General features: G+C 32.4%; 1 protein-coding gene across 6 annotated transcripts in view; it reads right to left on the bottom strand.

The window, feature by feature from the left end:
• Positions 1-258: 258 nt before the first annotated feature.
• Positions 259-27816, bottom strand: part of LOC133191524 (phosphatidylinositol 3,4,5-trisphosphate 5-phosphatase 2-like) — a 51369-nt gene continuing 23811 nt past the window's right edge. For 2 of the 6 annotated variants that reach the window (XM_061327276.1, XM_061327286.1), the window contains exons 3-29: positions 21764-21827; positions 20651-20792; positions 20239-20325; positions 18421-18571; positions 18000-18140; positions 17688-17787; positions 16585-16659; positions 16252-16395; positions 15884-16013; positions 14846-15061; positions 14364-14563; positions 12838-12955; positions 12538-12634; positions 11589-11727; positions 11394-11493; positions 10139-10230; positions 9395-9476; positions 8831-8976; positions 7886-7943; positions 7463-7554; positions 7119-7209; positions 6882-6981; positions 6372-6433; positions 6031-6236; positions 5560-5634; positions 3034-3183; positions 259-2115 (exon numbers count right to left, since the gene is read on the bottom strand). In XM_061327276.1, coding sequence (XP_061183260.1) covers positions 1924-2115; positions 3034-3183; positions 5560-5634; positions 6031-6236; positions 6372-6433; positions 6882-6981; positions 7119-7209; positions 7463-7554; positions 7886-7943; positions 8831-8976; positions 9395-9476; positions 10139-10230; positions 11394-11493; positions 11589-11727; positions 12538-12634; positions 12838-12955; positions 14364-14563; positions 14846-15061; positions 15884-16013; positions 16252-16395; positions 16585-16659; positions 17688-17787; positions 18000-18140; positions 18421-18571; positions 20239-20325; positions 20651-20792; positions 21764-21827 — 3250 coding nt within the window. In that variant the 3' untranslated portion in view covers positions 259-1923. The remainder of the gene's footprint in view (positions 2116-3033; positions 3184-5559; positions 5635-6030; positions 6237-6371; positions 6434-6881; positions 6982-7118; positions 7210-7462; positions 7555-7885; positions 7944-8830; positions 8977-9394; positions 9477-10138; positions 10231-11393; positions 11494-11588; positions 11728-12537; positions 12635-12837; positions 12956-14363; positions 14564-14845; positions 15062-15883; positions 16014-16251; positions 16396-16584; positions 16660-17687; positions 17788-17999; positions 18141-18420; positions 18572-20238; positions 20326-20650; positions 20793-21763; positions 21828-27816) is intronic. The other 4 variants (XM_061327280.1, XM_061327307.1, XM_061327300.1 and 1 more) reach the window with 4 other exon arrangements.

Here is a 27816-nt window from a genome sequence, read left to right on the forward strand (position 1 = left end):
TTCTTTAGATGATCAATTCTGAATATTTTAAAAGAGCTTTATGAAGCTTAAAACACTAGTATTCAATTTATAATAAATTCCTGCAAGAATTGTTTAATAGGAGGGAAAGTGGATACTGGCAAGGAATTTGGACCTTAAAATAATGTTGCGTTAAAAAAAAAACAATTTCATGAAAGTAACAAAACTTGCATAAATATCAATCTCATTCTTATCCTTAAGAAACGTCACAAGAAGTGTAAAACATTAAAACATGAAAAGAGTATTGGGCATTATTTAAGGATGGATGATAAAAATACATAATGTAATACAAAGAAACATAAAATAAAAGATGTAATTCAAGTATACATGAATTAGAAAAAGATTAATGAGTAAGTAACAAAGGTTAAAAAAGAGAATGCATATTAAGCACCTAAGTATCACAGTTTATTAGCACAAGTACAGTATTTGTGAAACTAAAGATATTGAAACAAGGTTCTTGAATATTAAAAATAGCATTTACAATGTACTGTTAGGAAAATTGTACTTCTTTTTGCTATTGTGTTTAAATAGTGCAATTTTCACCACACATATTTTTGGAGTTTTGTTATCTGTAAGATTGACAAAAGTATGACGACACATTATTACAAATTAGGGTTGTACAGATCCCGCTGTACAACAAACAACACAAAATTAGAAAGCTACACAAAAATAACACAAAACTATCAGTCTTAAACACCTGTGTATACCTTAATAAATCAATACATTTATTAAGAAGATAAAATTATAATACAATCAATTTATATATCAATCTGCGTAATGCTGTTTTAACATTTTTGGTCAATTTTTAAAACAGTTAGATATAACCTTTGATGATTGAAATTTCCAACTTTTACACTGATTTCAATAACAAACTGCTTGGATGATAACAGAGGAAGTTAATGTTTTGATACAATACAGGCTTATAAATACCGACTTGATTGATAAATCAGTACAGTCAAACCTCGTTATCTCGAACTCAATGGGACCAAGAAAAAACTGAGAGATATCCGAGGGTTCAAGATATTCAGGGTAAAATACTTAAGAAAATGTGGTAAGGACTTTCCAGTCACTTCAACATATCCATGGTATTCGAGATATCCGTGTTCGAGATACCCAAGTTCAACTGTATATTGATTAAGCCCTATACTAGTATATGAAATAAATACTTCAAAACCATGACAAAAATCATCCAATGAAAGATTTTAAATCCAATGAAGTGTCAAAATAAAATATTAAAAATCTAAAAAAAAAACCAGTCACTTACTTCAGGTAAGAAAGACAAAACGTAATGTCTATTGTCTGTACAACAGATACACAAAAACATTGACCATGTGGCACTTCTAAAATGAAGACTTAAATACTGATTCTATAACATTTTGAGCACCATGTCAGATTCATCAATCTGTATCATATAATGGAAAATCTTAATAAATAAAAACAAACGTTTAGAAGAAATTAAGACTTTTCTGAAATAACATGTCTTCTATTAGATTGTGTTTGTGTGAAAGATGAATACTGAATGAAGGAATATAAAATTCATGAGAAAAATAAGTCAATGCTGAAGGTTGCATAGAATGACATTTGATGATCAGTCTTACTTCACATATGTGCCAAGAATCCAGAGATTTTAGTCCCTAGAAATGATGGTGGAATGAAACACCTTTCCATCTTTCAGGACCCTGTCAACCAGTCATGTTCTCATAGAACTAAGGGTGATTGTATATATAAATTACCTAGCACAATGGTCTCGTAATACATGGGATAACTGTACACTATAATAATCCAGCACAATGTTACCTTAGCTGCTAAGTTCTTTATTACATGTTTTTAAGGCCATATGTTTTTCAGCACAGTAGAACTGTTTCACTCGTGGCCTGAGTCTTTATGCAGTTTAGCTACATTTCATCACAGACTCATCCTTTTGAGACTCTCCAGTATCAAGTCAATGTGAATCATGTTACGGATACCAATTTCCATTAAGTCTGTTTTGGACATGTTTTTGATAAACTGAAGTTGATCGAAGCCGTTCTTGATGAAGTTATCCTGGTATTGGGGAAGGTTAATCCCTTTCAGCCACTCTCCAATAGGATTCTTCTGCTGGATTCAAGAAAAATAATCAAGTAAGTGAGATTGAAGCTGATACCGTAAATCTGAAAATTTTAACCATCAATAAATTTTTGGCATACTTGTGCAAGCATTGCATTTGCAAAAATATTTTTTTGTACAAATAAATGAACAAAAAATAAAAATTAATTAAATCATAACAAATGTTAATATATGCTTGTATGTTAAAGTCAAGATTCCTTTTAAATTACTTTAAGCAATTAGTTTTCAAAAGAAAAATATTATTTTAAACTATAAAAGAACTGCACTAGCTGGAATATATATATATATATATATATATATATATATATATATATATATATATATATATATATATATATATATATATATATATAATTTGGATATGAAGGTTTGTTTACATGATTTAATCCGACACTCCATGTACGTACCCTAGCTAACCTTAATTTATCTATAATATAATGAATACAGTTGGGTACCTTTGGCTTATTGGATAAGAAAGTATAATTTGAGAATTTTAAAAGACTTCAACATATGTACTTATATATACTCTGTTAGTGTGGTGGGGATTTATTTTGATGTAAAGATTTGAGGAAACCAGTTATACTTACTTCTGGTATATTGATGTATCTGGGCTGTTTTTTGGGGTAAGAGAGGTGGGTGTTAACATGTAGTACATGTAATACTTTTAGTATAATGAGATGTATCTCAGTTTTTTTTTTTTGGATAAGTCGGGTGGATTTAAATTTTGAGAAGACTTACTCACACTTACTTTCGTTATATTGATGTAGCTGGGCTGTTTTATGGGTAAGTAATTTTCTGGTTTATTTCTAGGAGATGTAGCCATTCTTACTTTTGGAACATTGACGTAGATGGACTGTTTTTAGGTAAGTAGGGTGGGTGTTAATTTTGAGAAGAATTAGTCCTACTTACTTTTGGTATGTTGACGTAGCTGGGCTGTTTTTTGGGTACAGGAGGTGGGGGTTTATTGGGAGGCTCTGTAACAGTGCACCCCACTGGAGCTGATTTGTGGGAGGCCTGCATTGCCCCTTGTCCTGTGGGTAGTTGAATCCTGATTCGACTCTACAGAAGGATAAGTCTCGAGTATTACAATAACATTAACGTACATGTACTTCTTTGTAAAGTCTACCAATTACAAGGGTTAATCTAAAAGTAATGTCACTGCTGCTATAAAATCTTTGATAACCAAATGTTATCAACAAAATTTGAAATACTAATACCCCTATCCATTTAGATTTTTGCCTTAAAATTTCATTCCATTATATAAAATAATAAAATACTTTTTATAATATTGAGATAAACAGAAAGTTAGCTTTTGTCTACCGCCGCATGGCAAGAATGTTACCTACATCTTTATGACGTTACTTTTCGGCACTCCCTTTTCAGTTCACTCACTTATGTTTTTAACCTCTCATGTGCTTCTTTTTAATAATCTTTACTGCCATTTTGCTATAAACTGTCTTGTTCTGAGCTGTAGTATTAAAATTATTTAAACTTTGTCCAAACGTTATTTCTAAATTCATTCCTCCTTGCGTAAAGCTTATGCACCATCAGATTCAAATTTAGGTTCTAGAGAAACGTCATAACAAAGTTGGTACATTCTTGCAGTGAAGCAATAGACGATACATAGCGTTGTGTTTATTTTAATATTTTTAATAAAGTATTGCATATATCTAAATGAAATTTTAGGGCAAAAGTCAAAATAGATTGATGTATTAGTATTTAAAGTTTTGTTGAAAACTTTTGATTAATAAAGGTTTTATAACAGTTGTACATTATTTTTGGATCAACCCTTGTATTATTAAGCATTTCCTTAACTTAAGGTTGATACAATGTAATACTATGTACATATATATCTAATACTTAATGCTCTAATATATTATTTTCTAGAACATTAATAATATAGTAATATAATTGATGGATTTATTTTCTTAAAAGTAGCAAGAGTTGTCATTAATATGATGTAGAAATCATGTAAGATATGCTCTGATTATAGCTAGAACAGTGAAAAAGCTGAGAGCTTTCAAGAAAAAACTGCATTTTGGTCAATATACTGATTTCTAGATTATCAAAAAAGTCAATATTCAGCTTCATCAAATGCAAAACAATCATTACTTTAATTCACTTCTTCACTGTAATTACAACAAATATAAAACAGGTATGACACACAGCTTATTATAAGAAAAGGAAACCATTTGTCCATCCTGAGTTTACATTTTTCAAAAATAAAGAAACAGGTTGTAAATAATGCAGATGTACTTTTAATTATTTCACAGGGTCAAAATTCCACGGAATAACAATTTCTGTTCTATTTGCTGGAAAACCTGGTAGAAAATTATGCAGATTTCTTGGATTACCATTCTTTGTCTTTAATAAGTTTTAAGCACCCTGTGACAAATTTCTGCAGAAAATTTATTATGCGTACATAGCATAATTATTTCCACACAAAAAAGTACATCTACAGTATTATAGTTGGCCAGGTATTTAAAGACAGCAACTGTGTTCTTGAATTATCTCCCTCTCAAGTTTTTATCGAATGCATTTGCAAAGTAGCTATGCGTTAATACATGTACATGCATTACCTTAAGAAAGAGAAAAATGTAATAAAGGAAGTTTCCACCATAAACCTTATTTTAAAATATGGCAAAGTGAAAGTAAAACTCATCATTTTTATACTAAAGCTTCACAGCAATGTCTCATCTGCCAGAGAAAGCTAACACAGTCATGATATTTCTCTAGTGTAAGCAGAATCAGTCAGCAGCTTGATTTTTTAGAATGTTTTTTTTTTACCAAAGTTTTATAGAGCAAGACATTCACTCAAACTGTATCTAAAGTCTCATAGAAATCTTTTTTCTTCAAACTTCCAGAAATTAAAGAATCTTTTGGCTCCAACTATACCGAACATGATTTTTTTTCATGTAGAAAATTATAATCCAGTTTTCTTGTAAAATATTAATTATTTCCCGGCCCTTACATTTTCAAATTGTAAATTTCTTATTTAAACATTGACCTCAAAGTTTTATCCAAACATACTGGTAAACCAGTGACCTAGTCCTTGAATAAAGTTTATATTTTGCTCTAGCAGTTAGACTTAAATAAGTAAGAGTGGTGAGACAGAAATGTTACATACTGGGGCACGGCAAAGCGGAGCATCCCCTCACAAAACACCACATCGATTCTGATATACATTATTACCTTCTGTTATACACTCACTCACCTACACACACACAAGCCTGTTACTATGTCCCCTCCAACTTCATTGCGAGGGGATAAAAAAAGTGAATGGTAAGACCAACAATTCCACTATCTTAAAGGTCATTAAAAGATTTGTAAAAATAATAAAATTAAAGACAACTTAAGACTTATAATGTTTTGTAAAGCATTATGAAACCCATTATGAAACCCACTGGCACGGCAAGCTTTGGTCTTATTGCATACCGAATCACAGAGATTGTGTTCCAATTGTTTTTGAAACAATGCACTAGACTGGACATCACCATACTTGTATACTGACTGTGTAAAAATATTTACAAAACTTTATCTTTCATTTTATATAGAATTTAATACAGTGAAACCTGTCTAATCTGACGTACATTGGGAGACAAATTTTGTGTCGGAATAGACAGGGTGTCAGATTACACAGGTAAAAAATATGGAAAATAGTCAAATGGGAATGAAAATAAAGGTTTGATTTCTTAGCGAAATGGATTGCACAGGTGTCAGATTAGACAATTTTCACTGTAATAACAAATTGATTATTTTAAACAAGACACAATATTTTAGGTTCTAAATTACAAACTTTCAGAATTTGTAGTCAAAAGAGGGACTAAATTTGGCTTTAGATAAAATCTACATATATTTTGGTGCAAAATATCATGTACACAAAAGTAACAAATCTTTTCCTCTTACCGGGAGATCATCAACGGCTGGGCGCTGGGAAATCGGAATGGGTGGTTTGTCTAGTAAAGCAGCAGGCATGCTCTGTACGTGGGTAAGGGTAGCATGGCTGTTGCTGATCTGGGGGCCTGTTAAGGGGGTTAAGGTGTCTGCTGAGGGGGGAGAATCTGAATGCATCAATTCAGGATCAATGTATTCTGTATCCAAGGCAACCAATTCTGAAAAAAGAAAAGAACTTCTTGAGCATGAAATGTTAAAATAAGGTGCTGTTTTAAAATGTTTACTATATGTAAAATGTACTTGTATATAACAAAATAGGATCCATAAAATTAATATGTAGATTTAATGAATACCATAAGACTTCTTGATAGAACTTCTGGGAGTAAATGACCCTGTCAAAGCATGCACCTGGCCACTGGAAGAAAAGAATAATATAAGTAAACACAATAAAAAGGGTGCATTAATTGGACCTTTTATTTTTCTGTATTAGGGAATTTCCTACATACTACATTTTGACAAAGATGAAAAATTATAGATTAATTCTTTCGATGAAGCTATTTATTTATCAAAATTATTTAAGAAACTTAAACAATCTATGAGTAATCATTGATCAGATGTTAACTAAAACAAATTGCATAAAAAGGTATGACAACCATGACGTTAATTCTTCACAATATTCTTAATCGTATCTATTTTTCTTGGGAAGACAATTTTTTCCACCATGTGCTTCATCCTTACAAACCAACATCTTCAACTTTCCAGTTTTACGTATCTGACAATTATTCTTCAAGATTTTCTTGACAACCTCAACTTTCTAGTGTGACATATGTAATGATTGTTCTAAATGATGACCTTGACCCTACCTTAATTTTCCCGTGACTTCGCCTTGGTGAAGCAGCTGACACTCGAATGCCTGGGGTTTATTAATGTCAATCTTATTTTTCATTTCTACGACACACTCACCTACAGTATCAAAACAAGCTTACGTGAATGGAATACGCAATAAAGTGAATATCCACTGATCATACTTAACATTTTATGAGGAAAAAAATAATTTATGTTTAAAGAAAAAGTTTAAAAAGTATACATGTAAAACTGACCATAAGATTCATTGTCACTATCCCTGGACCTAACAGCGATCAGAATGTGTTGATCACCCAAGTACTCTTCATCCCCAAACAAAGGCCTCAACTACAACATCATTATTATCAGTTTTTGAGTAGAAAAATTCACAAAATACACTAAAAATTAGAAAAAAATTGTTGCAAAGTCTGGTTAAGAGCATTGGATCCTAATAAATTTCATGGAACAAGTTTGGCTCATTAATGTCCCTTTTTTTCACACCATTCACAAAATACACTTGAATTTATACATCCTCCAATTGTCTGATACAAAAGTTACATGTGAGGAGATGTATAAGATGCTAATTGATAGATTTCTATACCTCAGGAATCTGTTTTTTCTCCCACACTGGACACGTGTAGAAGCCCGTCTTATGCTGCTGGAAACTGGTATTGGCAGAACTGGATGCTACATCTACAGGTAGAATTGAATTACATTAAAAATAAAGTTATCTGTGGGTAGAATCAATTAACAGATTAGTTACAAAACTGGGTAACTTTCATATACACGTCAATTTTGGAATCTCATGGATATTTCAAATTCAGTTGGAAGTCCCAACTGCTTTTTCTTTATGTATTTTAACTCAGAATTTCATCTTGAATTTTTTCCTATCCATCCAGTTCAAAATAACTAAATTTAATAGACAATGGTCAGCACATTGAAAATAGGAGGAGTTTATATTGTAGTAATTAAAGCATTTACATAAACACAGCTCTATTTTTAAACATGGATGATTTTGTCTTACCTGCTAAGCAGGTGGAGTGGAATTCTAGGTAAAAGTACTGCTTACAACATGTTTTAACCTGAAAAATAAAACAGAATTGATGTCTACATTCACATGTACAACTTAAATTTACTTTAATTATTTAATGTAGATAACTTTTTATTCACTTTAATTTTGGCATAATTCCGAGAGACTGACTACTCACAAAAATTTAATTCTCATGTACATTTTTATTATTAAAGAGTATACATGTAATACGATGAACTAAAAATGCACACTGCCAGATTGGGTGCGTATCATTACTGCTACATTTTCAAAATTGTTACTACCGCTACATACTCGTTGCCGCTACAAAAAAAGTTAAATTACCACTACATTTAAAAGTAAAATTGCCTCTTTCGTTAGCCAGCAGCTTATGCATGTACAGATTTTTATTTAAAATCTATTTTATTTAATGAAACATTTTAGAAAGTTTTAAAACCAAGCATTGTTCATGGATAAAACACACAATATTTACAAAATTGGTAGAGTTTTGAAGGTTATTTACTTGACATATTGCTGTCTGAAAATCTCACCATTTTCATATTTCCCTCAGATCCAGATTGTGCATCATAACATTGTTAGTGAATTATATTGAATAGAACTCATATTCTGTACCATTGCTGGCATTTTCAATATGTAGATATAATGAGCTGTAATCGGCAATAGTCTTTTTGATAAAATGTAGCTGTAATGATCACCCAAAATTTGAAGAAATGTAGTGGTAATGAGTTAAAATTTTTTCACAATGTAGCGGTAATGTTGACCTCGCGTCAGAATATCCTTCCATACATGATATGTATTTTATCTATCTAAAAGTCTAATTTAAATCACGAGTATAGTGAATTTGTTGTACTCTGAGGATATAACATGATTCAATGTATGTTTGATATTTGTTTTCAAACAAATGCTTTGTTACTGACTTACTTGAGCAACAATTTGGTGAAACACAATTTTAATCAGAGATTCAGTTGTTAGGGAATTCCGGTTCATGACAAAGTCTGAAGTGACTCCCACATTAAATGATGAGAAAACTGGTCGATGGTCACTCCCAAGCACCTTGTCAGCACAACCTAAACAAGATGAAGATTCGCAATCAAAAATTCTCTGTCATTTAATCTTAAATAGTATTTCTTTTATGAAATCATAAATCCCCTAGAGTTTGGAATTTCTCACTCCCTTTTAATCCAAGTTAGAAATGACTGATAAAAAAACACCAGATTTATTTCAGACATCTATCTGCACAAATGACCTTTACCTCCACAAACATTTATTTTTTAATTGTTTTTAAAATTTTTAAATCAATTCTCAATTAAAATTTCAGCCCAGGCTTATGTTTTACACTGTACTGATAAAGAAGTTAGGAAAAATACATGTCTACCAAAAACTGCTGAGTACAGAGATTTATTTTTTTTTAAACGAACTGTGATGGCAGAAGTTGTTATCTACAATACCTCAAAGCATTTGAGTAAATATGGTTTATACACCTACCATAAGCTAGATTTTCTATGTATGTGCCTGGATAGGACCTCCACAGTACCCTGTCACACCATGAAGGAGCATTGATCCTCTCCTATAAACAAATACAAAACTAATTCACTGTTTATGAAAAAAAATAGTTATTTTTACTTCAACATATTCTTCTTGACTTATTTAAATGTATATATTTAAAACCAACAAAAGTTACTACAGTAAATGCCTCATATAATGTTAAAGTGTTCTGATATGTTGTCACACCTCCACCCCCTCTCCCCTTATTTGTGACAGTCCAATCTTTTTTTTTTTTTTTTTTTTTTTTTACATCAACATGACTAGAACTGGCACAAAATTTGATTTTGATCCCAAGCTTCATAAAAAAAATGATGAAAACCATGATATTTTTCTTTTACAGTTCAAAGATTATTGCCAAGGTCAAAGTTGTACACAGAAAGCATTAGACAGACAGACTTATAACAATATGAAATGTGATCTTTGACCCCTGGACATACTGTAAAAGAGCTTATTGGTAATTTTGGCAATATTCATATTTCAGCACCTTTCATACTACTTCTTATCTGCTAATTTTAGCACATGCTAATATATGATTAAAATAAATACACATAGAAGCTAGGCTCCTAAATAATTCATGATTACATTATAATCATTTTGTGAAGATAGTACTAAATTTTGAGTGCCCCTAATTTATGTACATTTACACTTTATACATACGTACATCTTTCATTTTCATTTACATACCCCTGTTTTCTTGACTTTCTTCCAGTCATACTTGTATTCTATCTGGAACCTTGGCAACCTGTATGTTGGCATGAATGAGATATCTTCCTCACCTATCAAAATAACCATTGAGCCATAAAGATTCGAATGAAATGTTTTAATTGAATCAATGTTCAATTTCAAATACTTCAGCAGGTCTGTTTTTCCAGATTTCACTACTTTAATTACAGCATCTGTTCATGCAGGGAAATTTTCAGGCCTGTTTCATGTTTGCCCTTTTTACCCCAGTTGTCAGTGGGCAAATTCAAAACAGAGAGAATCCCTGTTTCCAGACACTCCCATTTTCCAGAATATGTGATATAACTTTCCAGTAAATTCAGCACAGTATACAGTAATATTTCCAGTAAACTTGGCACAGGTCATGTTCATAGTGTGATATTACGTAATTCTATTTCTATATGTATTTATTCATTTTTATTTATTTTTTCATATCGTTTTGAGAAATATAATCTTAAAATTTGATTAGCCAAAAGTTCGTTTGCGCATCTGGATTGAGTTGCCTGAGTAAAGTTTTATTCTATGATTTCACTGGTTCTTTAATTTGATTGGTTATTTCTTATTTTTTCATCCAATAATACATTTTCATTATAAGTTTAAATTTTCCGCGCTTTAGCTAGGTATGTCAGAGCAGTAATACGTTTTCAAGAAGTAAATCCAATGTCCATCATATGCATCTTATGGTACGTAACTTTTATATTTGATTATGTGTTTCATTACCATTAAAGATTTGATTTATGTAATTATTTTGATTGCAAACATTTTACTTTATTGTATTTTTGCAGCCAAAGTTGTAACTTAAATAATAATGAGTCTGTAAGATTTCAATTTGAATTGTTTACAGTATACATTTTTTCATAAAGTTCATTTTTTCTTAAACGTTTACTGTAGGTAAAGTATTTCATATGTTATTTTCATATTTGTTAAACAATTTCTGCAATTTTGACTTATTATATACTTTGTTATTGTAGGTCAATGCCTTATTTCTTATTAAAATAAATGATGAAAACATAATCTGCCTTGCTGCTCGGTTACAATAGTATGTGTAATATCGGTACATGAACAGGTGTGAAAATAACCTTATGTAAAGTAATACTCATGGTAAATGTAAGCAGGTGCAAAAATAACCCTGTATGCAAAAATTATCTGGGTATATGTAATACAGGTGTGTAAATAACCCTATATACAGTAATACTTGTGGTGATTGTAAACTACTCACAGAAACCACAGAAGCCTTTCTTTTCTCTCTGTACTTTCTTCAGCTGGTCCTTTGTTATTAAGTATTCTATATCTCTGGACTCCACTTTTTCCAGAATTGTCTGAAAGGGAGATAATTAAGAACATTTATTATAAAATGCAATCACCAGGAATGTTATTGATAGATTAATTACCATCATAGTGTGAGTACACTTACAGCAATATTGTCCTCGATTCGATAGTTGAGATCACCGAGCCAAAACAAATGGTTAAACTGATTGAGGACGTCAAACAGCCCCAGGTGTTTCTGCCCCAGTGACAGGCCCTTAATGATGTCACGATAGTTCTGGTTTCTCCTACAACACAAAAATACATGACTGACCGGATGACCAAGCACTTTTCAGAAACTGGAAATGATGTATATCAAGCAGTAATTGGTGACCAAAACATGTTCCCACTCATTGACAGATTCTGTATTCAGAGTACTGTTAGGTATCTTTTTTTTGCATATTAGATAAAATTTAAATGTTTCCTAATGGTATTGTTAAGGATTGAGACATTTTTCTGATATGTACCGTATATACTTGCCTATAAGTCAGTCCGCTTATGAGTCGGTTGTATTTTTAAAGGTTATTTTAGGGGGAGGGGGTGTTTACAAAATCAGATGACAATTTCAGTTCAACAGAATTGTGATTTTACTTGTGTTTAAATAATATTATGGAAAATGAAACCAATATTAATTTTTTTATTCTCATCAAATTTTATATCAATACACTAATGTATATACCTGTCTTTAGATTATAATTTCGGATATGACATTAATATTTAACCTTTTCTTCTCAACAAATCAAACAGTCCCGTCCCCAAGTCCTCATTCAGGAAAATACCAATGTTTAGTTTTGGATAAAAATCTAACTTCCAAAAATCTTATTTATAGGCGAGTACCTACATGTACAGTAATAAAGACTTACTTGTCCCTCATTGTACACAGATAACAAAATGACAACTTTCCTAAATTCTACAGGATTTTTTCAATTTAACCCTCCGCCCCATCCTAAATTTAATCCATTAATTAAAACTGGGAATTTAAAGCTAAAATTCCTCTAAATCATCATATTTTCAATTCTTTAATTCCAGTTTTGATAATTTTGATTTAAAAAAAATACCTCTCATTTCTCTCATCCCCTGATGTCAGATGACAGTTAATAAAACAAAATGAGGTTCCCTTGAAATAAAATGAGATTCCGACTGCTCCCTTGTTACCTGTAAAAAAACATTCTATCTGTGTACATCTTAGTTTTCAGAACAATTAAGATTACAAATTCTGAATGCCATCCTTTAGATAAAGAACTAGAAAACAAGAGAAGTGCTCTACTAAAACTCAAAATAATATAAACAGGGAGAAATTTTATTAGGTAATTCTTTAACATGCTTTGTATTTAACTTGCACATTTAGACTTGATTACCTAATGTATTGGCTATGCCAGTCCTAACCGTGGAATGTTGAATTCTGTTGATATACTGACGTAGTTGTTTCTTCACTAGCACCACTAACCGTATCCCCCATAACGTGCAAACCTCCACCTACCGTTGGCAGGCCAAAAACTTATCATATCTTTCATTTTGCATCAAATAATTATTTTTAAAATAGATAATCTTGTAGAATAAACATAGGTAATCAAAGATAACAGAGCTCACCTCAACGAATGTTGTCTTTAAGTAAGGCAAAGTCCCACACTAAACTAACAATCTAGTAGTGTGCATCCCTAGATGCAACATTTATGCAATTTTGGTCTGATAGGGCTTGCAGTTACTTGGGAATGGACTTATCTAAAAACTTTAAACTAGTCACTCATCCAGAAAATGTAAGTTAAATCCAGCATCTGAAGCAAGTTTGAGAGTGTCCGTCCCTTGATGCATCATCCATGCAAGTTTGGTCAACATAGGACTTGTAGTAACTTGAAAATGAGATCTGCTCAAAAAACTTTAACCTGGTCACTCATCTGGTAAATGTTAAGGTCAGATCCAGCATCCAAAGCAAGCCCAGTAGTGTGCATCCTTAGATGTATCATCCATGCAAGTTTGGTCAATATAGGGCTTATAGTTACTTGGAAATGAGATGTGCTCAAAAAACTTTAACCTGGTCACTCATCCGGAAAATATAGGTCAGATCCAGCTTCTGAAGCAAGTCCAGTAGCATGCATCCTTAGATGTATCATCCATGCAAGATTGATCAACATAGGACTTTAAAGTTACTTGGAAATGAGATCTGCTCCAAAAACTTAAACCAGGTCACTCATCCGGAAAATGTAGATCAGATCCAGCATCTGAAGCAAGTTCAGTAGTGTGCATCCTTATATGCATCATCCATGCAAGTTTGGTCAATATAGGGCTTGTAGTTACTTAGAAATGAGATCTGCTCCAAAAACTTTAACCTGGTCACTCATCCGGAAAATGTAGGTCAGATCCAGCATCCGAAGCAAGTTCAATAGTGTGCATTCTTAGATGTATCATCTATGCAAGTTTGGTCAATATAGGGCCTATAGTTACTTGGAAATAAGACCTGCTCCAAAAACTTTAACCTGCTCCAAGAGCATTAACCTGGTCATTCTTTAGCCGAAATTGCAGCATCTGAAACCTTGACTGGTACAATGAAATACACTAGAAGCATCCTCCAAGCATCTCTGATTAATACTTATAGGGCCTAGATGTACTTGAAAAGAAAACTGCTCCAAAAACTTTAACCTGGGACACTGACACCGACGGTATTACATAAACTCTCCTAACTTCGTTGAGGTGAGCTATAAACTAAATCATTAATAAATACTCAAAATAGGCAAGAAACATGCATAAGAGTACCATTAACCTCTGATCAGTAAATAAAGAATAGTGAGTCTTCAAACAATTCAACTCTCCCTATATAATATTCCAAGATGGCCTCTAGTATTTTGAAATTCTGGTTTTCTGGTAATCTTCAATAACCACTCCTTACCAGTTCTACATCTGCCATGAGACAGGACTTGATGTGATTTTTCACAAAGTTGACCCAATCTTTTTCTGTCATTGCACTCTCCTGTGTCCCGATGACATACATGTCATGTGGAATGACCCCCAGGACCTGCGGGTCACGAGGTTTACCTGTACCGTTACATCGTAACCAGCTGTTAATGGAGGCAGTGGGCTGGCTGTCACCTGATATATTACATAATACAATTTTTAAATGTTTTATAGCACATCAAAAAAAGTTATATGTATTTCCTATTAGCTTGCATAAATTATAATAAAAGTTTATATGTCTTGTTACATTAATTGATAAAAAATATTCATTTCTCAAATCCAAGTACTGGTACCTTATGTTTGGGATTACATGTAAAGTTTTTTAAAGAATCAAAGATAAAAATCCTTAATTATGTATTTAAAAAATTACAGCTGCATGTAGCTATGAGCAGCTTTGTTGTTGGTTGATATAATTACCCATATTCCATGTTCCCACAAACACTGAGATCTGATCAACATCCACAATGGAGGAATGCATGTTTTTCATCTGCATGATCTGCTGACAGAACGTCTCGCGAACGTGGACCGACGTGAAGACTACGGTGAACTTGGTCTGTTTTTTCTTCTTCTCCTCGTCCAATATCAGCATATCCAGCTTGGTGTTATCTTTGGTGCTCTTCACAAGCTGTGTAACTGAAGTCATAAATAAGCTCAGTAATGGTTTGGACCTCCGTGTAACAGTAGCATCATTTTAAACTGCCACAAAACATGCTCAGAGAAAAACATTCATATTTTCAAAGAGCACCTTGGTGACCTTGAATTTCAAGACAAATCTCTGGTCACAAGCTACCTTTGTATCAAGTAAGAGTTTCCAAATTTACTAGCTTCAAAGTTATGTCCAAACAAGAATGTAACTCTTCTAATTCCAGTCATAGAAGTTGCGCATAAAACTTTAAAAGGACAGAATGATCATCCAACATTTAACATCCCTCCCAAGCTTCATACGTGGGGAATATAATTATTACTCATACATTCAGTACAAAAGTGGGGGAAGGGGGGGGGGGGTAATTCTATCAAACTTTAGGGATGATAACTTCAATGGTCAATGTGAAAGTCTGCATTATTGTTTTTTTTCAGATTGACAAATGCTGGTTATCATTTTGCACTCTCTACATCCAGAAATTTTTCAACTATTTCTGATAGAAGGAAATTAATGTGGAAGTAATTGTTAAGCTCTGTCACAGGGAAGCAGATGTTGACAGGAACTTTCCAATTGCAGATAATGAGATGAAAAAGAGGATAATAAAATTTTGTCAATAAACTTCCCTTTTTTTTTTCTATCTCCATTAAAACTGAAGTTAATTATTCAAAAAAAGCTATATATGGCTTGACAATTAAGTGGAAATGCTTGTACATGTATACAAAGATGAAAAGGGACATTGCTAGGAAATCAGTTAATGTCCTTTGCTTTGATGCTTAGAAAAATAAATGTTCATTCTGTTGAATTTTCCTTACTTCTCTCATGGGTGAACACATTGTTTGGGTCAAAAGAATCTTTTGAGGGCTTGACAGCATAAAGTTTTCCATGAGGTATATCAACTGACAGAGTCATTTTGGATTGTTTTCCTGTCCGTATGAGCTTCACCTGAAAATCAAAATATAAAATCTGGGTTTGTTACTATGTCTTGATATTAACGAAGTTCACATATAAATACATGTACCATATTTCTTCATTCTGAATATTTTACTGCTATCTAGTAATTTCTTTGCTTGCATATAAAGATGATTAAATTTATAGATAGACTGTCACTCTAGTGATTTCAGTTTATAAGAGAAAAGTTTCATTTGGATTGATATTTTCATAAAGAAAATGAATGACTTACCTCAAAATCACTTCTAGGAATGTGTGGTTTTCCAAGGGAAGACAACAAAGGTGTGAAAGACTCGGGTAAGGGATCTGAATCCAGAGACTCAAAGGGGAGACAATCATAAAGAGAGACAGAAAAATAACGCAGAGTTTCCTGGACCTACAAAGGATTCAAAGTGGTATTTGTTTTACACAGTAAAACCATTAGAATTCAACATGCACCCTACTAACACACTGGAAAAAGTTTTCTATAGACTACTACATTTGACACAGTACCAAAACAAATGCAGTAATTTTCAGTATTTGAGAGTTACCTTCCTTCCAATCTAGCTTGGAACACTTCACTTACTTTATTGTCCAAAGCCATCAGATTGCTTCTACACTTGTTCATTTTTTCTAACATAGCTGGAACGCTTGATCCACCCTACAAACAAAAAAAAAAAAACGTCAAAATACCAGATAATGGCCAGTATTGCTTAATCTCACCTCAGTGAATGTCATCTACTGTGGAATCGTTTTAATTCATGGGGGTCAGTGTTTGTAAGGTAAGCAAAATTTTACTGGTTTGTGGATACATAATTTTGTGGGTAACTTGATTATATGGCATATCCAATCAATCTGTTGACAAAATAATCATTCATGCGGACGTAAATTCATTGGTAAAGGGTGAACCATGAACATTGGTCCCCAACGATCAATGATGATTCCACAGTATAAGCATTTATATCCAAGAATTTCAAAAAAATGTACAAAAATTCACCATAATAAGTACAAAGTTACTCATTGTAAGTACATATACATCCTTACACTTTCTGGTAAGTAAACCATCTGCTTAGATGCATCATCCACACAAATTAAGCATCATATGGCTTTTAGATATTTTATTTATTTTTCATTTCATTTGATTTTTTTTTGTTGTTGAATATATTTATATTAACAGTTAAGATCACTCAGAGAGAAATATTTACCTGGGTTAACATGAGCTCTGTAGATCAGATAAGTGTCCACTAACCATGTAATGTGTGTACATGTACATTTGTATTCTAAAATTCTGGATTATATCATACTTGCATAGTTTTCTGTTTTTTATTGATATGTGGAAAATAGACCTGCTCCAAAAACTTTAACCAGGAAACTGATGCCAATCCCCATTGTATGACATAAGCTCATCACCAATTTTGTTGAAAATTATAATATTATGTAACAGCTAGAGGAGAGATAGGGACATAAGGGGAAAGGAAAAATTATCTAAATTACAGTCGGCATCTTCTCCAAAAGTTTTGTTAGCTGAAGATAAACTTTCATCTCTATTCATATCCTATCAAATCAAAGTTCATTATCTAACAAAAAAATTTCAATTTTATTAATTTCCAGATTTTAAATTTATTTTTATTATTGTATATACATATGGTTATGGTTAAACTAAAACAGGCTTGAGAAATACAGACTAACCTTGTCCATCATGGAAGGTGAGCGGGTCAATGCAGAGGTCTCAGGAACGGTCAACAGGTCACTTATTGTCCGTACCTTTCTGAGAAATCTGTCCAGTTCTCTGGAAAAAAAGAAATCATTGCTGGATTATGTATCATAATCAACATTATCCTCTCTTCAGTAAAATTAGACTATGGTTTATCAAATCAGTCTTAAATTCATCTCAATATTCTTACATTACTTCAGCAGTAAGAACACAAACAAACTATATACTGGATAATAAATGTGACCTTTTATTTTAAATGTGTAATTACTGCAGCAATATTTACCCACCTCTGTAAATTTTTTGCTGAGAATTCCAGAAGTTTCTGAAATTCTGGAAGATTTGTGTCCCCTGCCTTCACCGCTGTCACATCTGTTTCTATCCCCCTCTCAAAGTAATCTCTCAAAGCCTCCAAGAAGTCTGGTTCTACACTGGAAAAAAGATGTCATAAAGTCATGTCCAAAATATTTCTTAATTTTCCTTGTTTGTGGTTTAATGTTCAAATTATCTCATTAACTGCGTTTCCAATCTTCCATAAAGTACTTATAAATTAATTGGTATCAACTTGTCAATATATTACTTCATTTGTTAAAGGAGATTTAATCATGTGATTGATTTTATCATAATTTTCCAAGGAAAAACAGGAAACAGGAAAAAATTATCAGAACAAGTAAAATTAATTAACACCATTGAAATAGCATGAATACATACCTTGTTTTATCAAGTTTGGAGAAATTATTCAGCAGTGTGACTTTGATTTTTTGTTCCTCTGGATTTGCGTCAAGGCCATTGATGTTAGCATTCTCCCGGACCAGGGGAGGAGGGGGAACCCCAGGGGGATTATCCTGGTAATCATCATCATCTATTCAAATAACGAACTAATTAAAGTGCCTTATATATATGTAATCTTATTGTACTTTTAAGCTTACAATTAATAGCAAACTAGTTTCCTGAAATTAAACACAATCAGTAACTCTTGGAGACAAAGAACAGAAGTTAATACATAAAAAATATAAGAATATATATAGAAAAGATCAATTAAAAAATTATACAGTAATACTGAAAGTTAAACATTTTAATCTTCTTAACCAAAACTAATGTACTTGAAATGGTGAATAAAAGTCAAGCATAGAATACATGTATTTTGAAAGGTTAAAGGTGCTTAGACACAGATTTGAACTTAATATTTTCTCAAATTTTCTGTATAATATCACGACTTATATATTGCAATTGCATTTCACACGAAAATATGATTAAAAAATATATGATTAAAAAATTATTTTATCTGGAAATTATTGGAACTACGAATTCCGGGACAAGTTTGATTAACACATCTTTGCACTTACACAAATTTTAACTTTACCCTTAATATTTAAGAAAAGAAGCAATTTTGTTATGTATTAATGAAAAATATTACATCTATATATAATCCAGAAAATTCAGAGTAGAAATGTTCGAAAGCAAAACCAACTCACCAGTATTGTCAGTCCGTGCTCTGTGATGTGTACAAATTGAATACACCCGTGAAACGTAAACTTTTTTGTAAACAGGGCACGAGCTCTGTTATTGTTAATGTTTACGATTCACCTGGTGTGTTCAATTGTTAAACTCTGCACACACAACTGAGCTCGGACTTACAATACTGTGAGTCCAGGGTTTTGCTTTTGAACATTTCTACTCTGAATTTTCTGGGTTATAGTTTTAATATTTTTCATTAATACACAACAAAATTGCCACTTTTCTTAAGTATTAAGAATAAAATTAAATGTGAAAGTGGAAGGATGTGTCAATCCAACGCGTCCAGAAATTCGAAGTTTTAATAACTTCGAGATGAAATAAGATTTTTATTATATTTTAGTATGAAATGCTATAGCAACATATAAGTCATGAAATTATACAGAAAATTTGAGAAAACATTAACTTCAAATCTGTGTCCAAGCACCTTTAAAGTTCAACATTCAAAGAACACCACTTCTCAAATAGATATTGGTACATCATGAATTTCAGAAAAGATGGTTATAAGTATGTGGATTTTAAAGTCCTTCCCAAGAATAAAAGAAAGTTTTTAGCAAAGAGTTAAAAAGATTCTGCATATCACAATGATTTATAAGCAAGTGCAGCATCATATCACAATCTACCCTGGTTTTAGCATTCCTTCAGTAAATATCACTGAACTTCTAGCAATGTGTTCTTCTCCACTCTTGCTAACAAAGATAACAATGCAACTTTGCAAATAGCTTTGCTCCCCCTTCATTTTGTCTCAAACCTTACATTCCCTACCCCTTTTAAAAAGGATTCAATTCCCTCATATTTTCCACGAGCAAATTCTAAAATAATATGTAAGCACATCCAAATCTTTCCAAACTCTTTTGGAACACAACAAAATGAAAGTAATCAGTGAAGTGAACAAAGAGAAAAAGATAAGTCTTATATTGATTCACATGTAACAAAAACAAAAAAAATGGGTTAGAAATTAGCGTATACATATAGATTGTGTGAACAGCTGATGTTAGGGTAGTGCTGCGTCACCTCGAAGTAATGAAAACTCGGTAAATTCATTAGACAATAACGGAGATTCCTCATCCGAATAATTCCAAACAGCAGAGTTTTCTGGATCTACATGGATTAGTTAATAAAGAGTAAAGAAAAAAAAATTGTTAATCGGCATACAAACTTGGTACCAAAAAATAATTGTTTTAACATACAAATGAGTAGAACATATGAAATATCTCTATCTCAAAGTATCAATCAAAAAAAAAAGAATATTTGTTATTTACACGTAGATATTTGTATGGCATTTCTATGATGAAGAGAAAACTAGACAAGTACAAGCACACTGTTACACTATGAATATGCATACTTCAAACACTAAAACCTATTCTCATCAATATATGAATAATGCTTGCTAAAACTGCTGTAATAAGCTTTTGGAGGGACCTACCTGAGTCCACTTCCTCTCCTTTGTCAGGAGGGACGGGAAATTTCAGTCCAAATGCTAATCCATTCTTATCTCCCCTTTTTATGTAGTCTGCGACCAGCGAATTGAGATCTGGATACTTGGGCTCAGGAGCACCACCTTCTGCCTGAAAGATAAAGGGAAATTATTTCAAACCACAATGCATGCAGGCCCGTAGCAATGGTTCTAAAAGTGGGGGGGGGGCAACTTCCCCCAAAAAATCTGACAAGCCAAAAAAAAAAAAGAAAAGTTAATTTACTATCCAAATCCTGAAATTTGCCAGTGCTGGACCTTACCTTACAACATAAAAAAGATGGGGGGGGGGGGGGAGGAGAAAAATTTACTATAGCAAAATACTATACTCAAAAAAAGTGGAGCCCCCCCCCCCCCCCCTTGACATTGAGTATTGTTATAAATGCAGGTTGCCCACCATTATTTAATTTCTGCAATACTAATAATCAAATAAACTAAAATGTGCAAATTTGAGTAAGAGCTATGAATTTCATATGAACTTCTCAAAAGATTTCTATACATCTTTAAATTTCCAATTTTTTCTACGGAATTAATTCACAAAAAAGTCAAATTTATTCTCAGCAAAGTCAAATGTGCTTATGATATTTACTAAGCTGAATGACTTCCCCCTCAAACAAACCACACCAAAAATTCTACACACCTTCAATTCTTATTTATCTTGTAAATTAAATCAGGAAGCTTACATACAATTTTTATTGCACAGAAAAAAAAATCATTCCTGTCTATAGCAGGAATGCAATTATCTGGGAGAAGGAATTAGAATGATTTTACCTTAATATAGCCACTGATATGCAAGTGTTCTCATACTATTCACAAATCATACTATACATATGATCTATACATATAATAATCAATGCCAGTAGTTATCTGCACAAATGTTGTGACAATGTACATAAAATTGGATTGTATGCTTTATTTAAACATGGAAAAAAATCTTTAAAATTATGATTTATCGAATCCAATCTTAGTAAAGATTGTAATTAAAATGGTTTCTTTAAAAATAAGAAAATTAACAGAATACTGTATAGAATGATGTACCAGAGCTGAATTCCCTGGTCATTTTACCTGGATGGACAGCTTGTTGTCATGTCCAGGTAGAACTCTATACTGGTGCACCCTTGACTGGAACCTGTCTCAAGAGAGAGAGAGATCAACTGTGTTAGAATGTACTGAATTGTAGAAACCTGCATGGTGACATGATACATTTCAACTGTATTCATATCATTAATGTTGCTCACAGTGGAGCTTTTTTTTTAAAAAAAAAAAAATCATTTGAAAAGTAAAATACTTGCTCTGAAGACAATGAAGTCAACGAAACCTAGAAATGTTGATCATGGTGGGGCTGTCACACAATTTTGATATACTCAAGTGTTTGGGATACTGAAGACTCAACTTCTGGAGTTGAATCTTAAATTGAGATTGAGATTAGGACTTTTGTCTCATTTTAACATACCTGGAATTTGTTACCGGTATATCAATCTTGGAGAAACCCAATTCAATGTGGGTGTACATTTGTAATGATAATTATTTGTAATACAAGATTCCAGCTCCCTTACATTAATATGTTGAACATCTTAACTAATGATTGTTATAGGAAAAGACTTCACATTAATCAGTAACTCTTTAAATTAACTTACCAAATATATTTTTAAAAGGTTTATACAGAAAAATAAATATTACACTTTTTTTTAATGTGTTTTAATTTACCCCCCTCCCTCTTAAGTTATAAGTGAATGATCTAATTGCTGCCCCAAATTCCCAATTTTCTAACATCCTGGGTGCTTCTTAGGATGAATACAGTAATTATTTTAATTTTATTATAAATAGACTTAATCCGTTAAGGGTGGAATTTGGCAAAGCCATGGATTTTTAAAAAAATGTATCTGTCTTAATTATTCGAAGTTTATTTGATTTTTTGGAAACATACAGTACACAAGCTTCATTTTTTACAGATATGTACATTTTAGTCAGGTAATACGTTTCACCTTGAAGATCCATGAAATGGTTCAATTAACAAATTATCCTTAAGTCAATCCTGAATTATACCTTAATTTACACCGCATCCCCCTCCCCCTCCCAAGTTTTAGTCCTCAATTATATACTACAGCATAAACCTGTCCACAAAACCAGGAATGTCTTCTCTGATCTATCACTGGTAAATTGAATGCTCTATTGAGGAAGACAGCTGATTAGCAGGAAACAACAGTATTTGTCTATTCAATGAACCACTCAATAAATTACACTGTAAACTACACCATGTACACAGAAACGTTACTGTATCATGTCAGTCTGATCAGAGCTATTATAGAACAAATTACTTATTATCACACACACTTTGTCTGCAATCTAAAAACCAACAAAAACAACACAATGCATGAAGAGCACTTTATGTGGAAAAATTTGTTTCTAAATCAAATGTTAATTATGAACTATATTAGATGCACTTATGCACATTTCATGACATTTTGATGATAAACAAAAAATATGACTAAGACATAGTAAAGAGTAAATTATAAATATATTTGCCTATATAAGTAAATACATAAGTATATAATTATTCCAGTAACCTACTTTTAAACCTCACAATTAAGTGTGTTTAAAGCATATGACTTGAAATGATTGTTAAAACTAAGTGACCTTACAATTTGCAATGAAACATATGTCTTTCTCAGCTGAGGGTGAACTATTGTGGCTATATATTACAACTTTACACTTATACTTAAGAAATAAATAACAAGTTTAAAAACTTCAATGGGAATTGAAGTGGGTCGGTCACGTGATCAAATCCTGTGAAGGCCGAAGGCCCTCTCAGAAGATTTGATCACGTACCGACCCACTTCAATTCCCATTGAAGTTTTTAAACTTGTTATTTATTACTTATATATACATTTGAGACGGACAATCAAATGTAATCGAATATAAATATTGCACTAACTGTACGTCGTAGATTTTGACAAATTACGCTAGGTGTAAATCGGCTTGAAAAGCGGTTACGCTTCAAATTCATCTGGCAAAGGATTCTGTTTTGAAGGGAATATTCTGTGAAAGGCTACTTGTGATGAATTATAGTGAGCATATTGGTGTCTGGGAATTTTTGTATTCACGAGAACCCATATTCGATGTTAAAAAACACAAGAAGCACGTCCAATGTTTGATAATAAAAAGTTGGAGGAATTTCGGTCGGAAAGGGATGGATGGAGACACTTGTCCGGACCAGATGACTTGAAATCAAGTACAAAATTTGATTTAAAACATAAAATCTACGATTTCAGTCAGGCATATTTATTAATTTATGATGTTGACATGAAGACACTGGCGACAGCTTACATTGTTAAGACAACGTCACAACGATCTCGATGATGGAGGTGTGCCTACCGAACTTCCAAAGTGCAGTGTTTGTCAGCTGTTTGTGGCGTGATTGCATTACATTGATGTTTTTCAACAGATTTCAAATTTATTATGAGTAAAGTTTAATGAAAAAAAAATTAAAGCATTCAGAGGTCTGCGAGAAAAATAAGGGTAAACGTTGAGACTATGCAGCTCAGACATGAAACTTATCACGTAGTTTTCTATTCTGTGTGTAAAATCGATCAAGAACTGTATTAAATACTCGTTTACATTGTAAATAAAATGATTATTATTTTACTTACGTATTTTGTACATTTTTTATGCATGAAAAACATGCTATATTGATAAGTAAGTCTTTTTATGTAGATATTACTGCGCTGTGTGATTAGGTCACGTAATGACCTATGACCTTCGAAAAACTTCATACAGGTATGAAGATATTTGCTCTCTGCATGTTTATATAATAGAGAGATACCACAAATGTATATATTAAATCATAAACATTGTATTGACATTAATGTACTAAATGAATTGCAAGAGATTCTCCTGCCTATTGTTCTTTGATTAAAAGATTATGCAGGTATATAATAACAAGAGGCCCAGGGGCCACATCGCTCACCTGAGCACTCTGGCTAGGAAAAAGCAGAAAGCAGTTCAGTCTTGAAAAGTTTTGATATAAAAGCAGTTCAAGGGGGTAGGGGGGAGGGGGGGTGGGGGTGTTGATTTGAACTAATTTGAATGTATACTTCATAGGGATGCTTTTGAATTAATATGACAAATAATGGCTTTGCTGTTCTTAAGAAGACAATTTTAATTGATATATATCATTTGTATTCCTTTGTTTGACTATGATTCCCTGTTATGGCCCCTCTATTCTCCGGGGGTTCATGATTTGAACAAAATTTGAATCTAAATTACCTGATGATGCTTCCATTTAAATATGACTAATTATGGCTTTGCTGTTCTTGAAAAGAAAATTTTTAAAGATTTTTTCCTATGTATTCCTATGTAAAATTTAATAGCCCATTGTGGCCCCACCCTACCCCAGGGGGTCATGATTTGAACAAACTTGAATCTACACTACCTGAGGATGCTTCCATTTAAATATGACAAACCATAACTTTGCTTTCTTGAGAAGATTAGATATTTACAGATTTTTCCTCTGTATTCCTTTGTAAAACTTTGATCACCCACTGTGGCGCCACCTGACCCCGGGGGTCATGATTTGAACAAATTTGACTCTACACTACCTGAAGATGCTTCCGTATAAATATAACCAATCATGGCTTTACTGTTCTTGAGAAGAAGATTTTTAAAGATTCTCCCTGTATATTCCTATGTAAAACTTTGATCGCCCATTGTGGCCCCACCCTACCCCCTGGGGTCATGATTTGAACAAATTTGAATCTACACTACCTGAGGATGCTTCCATATAAATATGACCAATCATGGCTTTACTGTTCTTGAGTAGAAGATTTTTCCTGTAAATTCCTATGTAAAACTTTGATCGCCCATTGTGGCCCCACTCTAGCCCCGGGGGTCATGATTTGAACAAAACTGAATCTACACTATCTGAGGATGCTTCCATATAAGTTTCATATTTTCAAGCCCAGTGGTTCTTGAGAAGAAGATTTTTAAATGAGGCCATTAATTTTTCACGAATTCATAATTATCTCCCCTTGGAAGAAGGGGTGGCCTTTCATTTGTATAAACTTGAATCCCCTTTACTCAAGGATATTTTGTGGAAAGTTTGGTTGAAATTGGCCAAGTAGTTCTTGAGAAGAAGATGAAAATGTGAAAAGTTAACGACAACGACAACAACAACGACGACAACGACGACAGACAACGGACAAATTTCAATCAGAAAAGCTCACTTGAGCCTTCGGCTCAGGTGAGCTAAAAAAGATGTCATTTTATTGCATTGTGAATTTCTTGTGATGTCAGACTAACATCTTTTCAGTTTTTTTCCCTAATATAACACATATCTACAAATTCTTAATTTTTATTGCTACTTAAAACAGTACATAACTTAAATAAAAAATTCCAAAAGTTATAGCACAATACATCCATTCTACAAAACTGAAATTTTTTTACTATAGAAACAGGATTTTTATTGTACAAATCAAACTTTAAAAGGTCATGCCAGGATCATTCCATCAATTAAAATGTTGAATATTGGAAACATTATGATTTTATAAAAGTTTTAAATTTAAACTTTAATAAATGAAAATCAGATTATGCTATCCACAACAATTTGAATGTTTTAATTTACTAATAACATGGTCACTGGTCATAAGCAATTAACTTCCATGATGGTAATCAAGAATGATTGGGTATATCATTCTCAGCAGAGGTAATTGTTTCATTTTATAATTTAAAGAGCGGCCCAATGCTCTCCAAGGAGCTAACAGGAATAAGTATGTAAGTAAGTAATTTAAAGAATCATACATTTCATAAAGACATTAGCTGACCAGAAATTCCTTTTTCTTCAAAAAAGAACTTATAGGCTAAATATTATTTACCCTCTTATCACACCAACAACATGTAAAACAGCTGTTTCTACATCAGCTGATCTAGATACAGTAATGCTTAAACATATTCGCTTACTTATCTCCCTTTCTGCATCTGCCCCAAAGATATTTATCTGACTAAAAGCTCCAAGGGAGACAACTTCACACAAAGATGAACACAATCTGTGATTATCTCCCTTGTACTTTCCATTTCTCCCATGAAACCACAGACATTTATTGATCCAAAAACTGTTTTGTCTGACAAAGAGGATGGTAGAGTCGGAGATAGCACATTTTGATATGAAAGTCTGTGAAAATGTCAGAGTTAATAAGTGATAACCACATAGAAAGATCTTAATAACATCTATCAAAACAGACAGAGGGAACTAGCTTTAAACTACCTCAAAACACCACCTGGCTGTCTTTATTTCATTTAAACAATAAATGATTTCTAAAACATTAAAAATTAAGATATTTTATCGCTGATACAGACTACAGTACATTGTAGGGCAATCTGCATTATGATGAATTTTGTAAAAACTACTTCAGATATTTTTTTTTTCAAATCTGTTTTACAGACTTTTAAGATATGATTCCCTGGGTCAACAAAAAATGTTGGTCTTACTTTGAAGGAAACTTTCAAGTTCCATGGTTTAGCTTCTTTGAGATTCATTTCAAAACAATTATTATAAATACACCATATTGATCTCCAAACTTACTTATCTTAAATTCTAGGCTTTCTTAAAGACAAGCGTTTATTATACATTTCAACAATTCCTAAGAAAAACCATCTCAAAAAACAAACACTGATCTAGAGGTGAAAGACATGATATATCATTTGACTTGGAGAAGCAGTTCCTCTAATAGCTAAGGTTTCAGTATTTTAAGCTTTTTTTTCATCTAACTCAGATCACAGGAAGTTATAATCCTAACAAAAAATACTCCACATTGATAAACTTTCAGCTGAAAACTATCATTCATCACCCAGCTTCTTATTTTTCTACATTATTCTTCACAGTTGCAATGGTAATTAAAACATGTAAGAAATCATTTAAATCCCACTATTTAAATTGTACCAATTATTTCCATGATCATTTATTATAGAAACCCACCGTTTATCAGGTCTGGCATTCTACTACTTAGTAGGTGAAACATTTGACTTATTTCATGGTAGAGGGGGTATACTCACAATAACATTTTTTGATACCAAAAGGAAAAAAAAAACCACCAATATTTTGTAATTGTTACCAAATTAATCAT

This window comes from Saccostrea echinata, unplaced genomic scaffold, assembly GCF_033153115.1.
Source record: "Saccostrea echinata isolate AGI-Se365-2 ecotype Australia unplaced genomic scaffold, CSIRO_AGI_Sech_v1 ptg000001l, whole genome shotgun sequence".
Taxonomy (NCBI): Eukaryota; Metazoa; Mollusca; class Bivalvia; order Ostreida; family Ostreidae; genus Saccostrea; species Saccostrea echinata.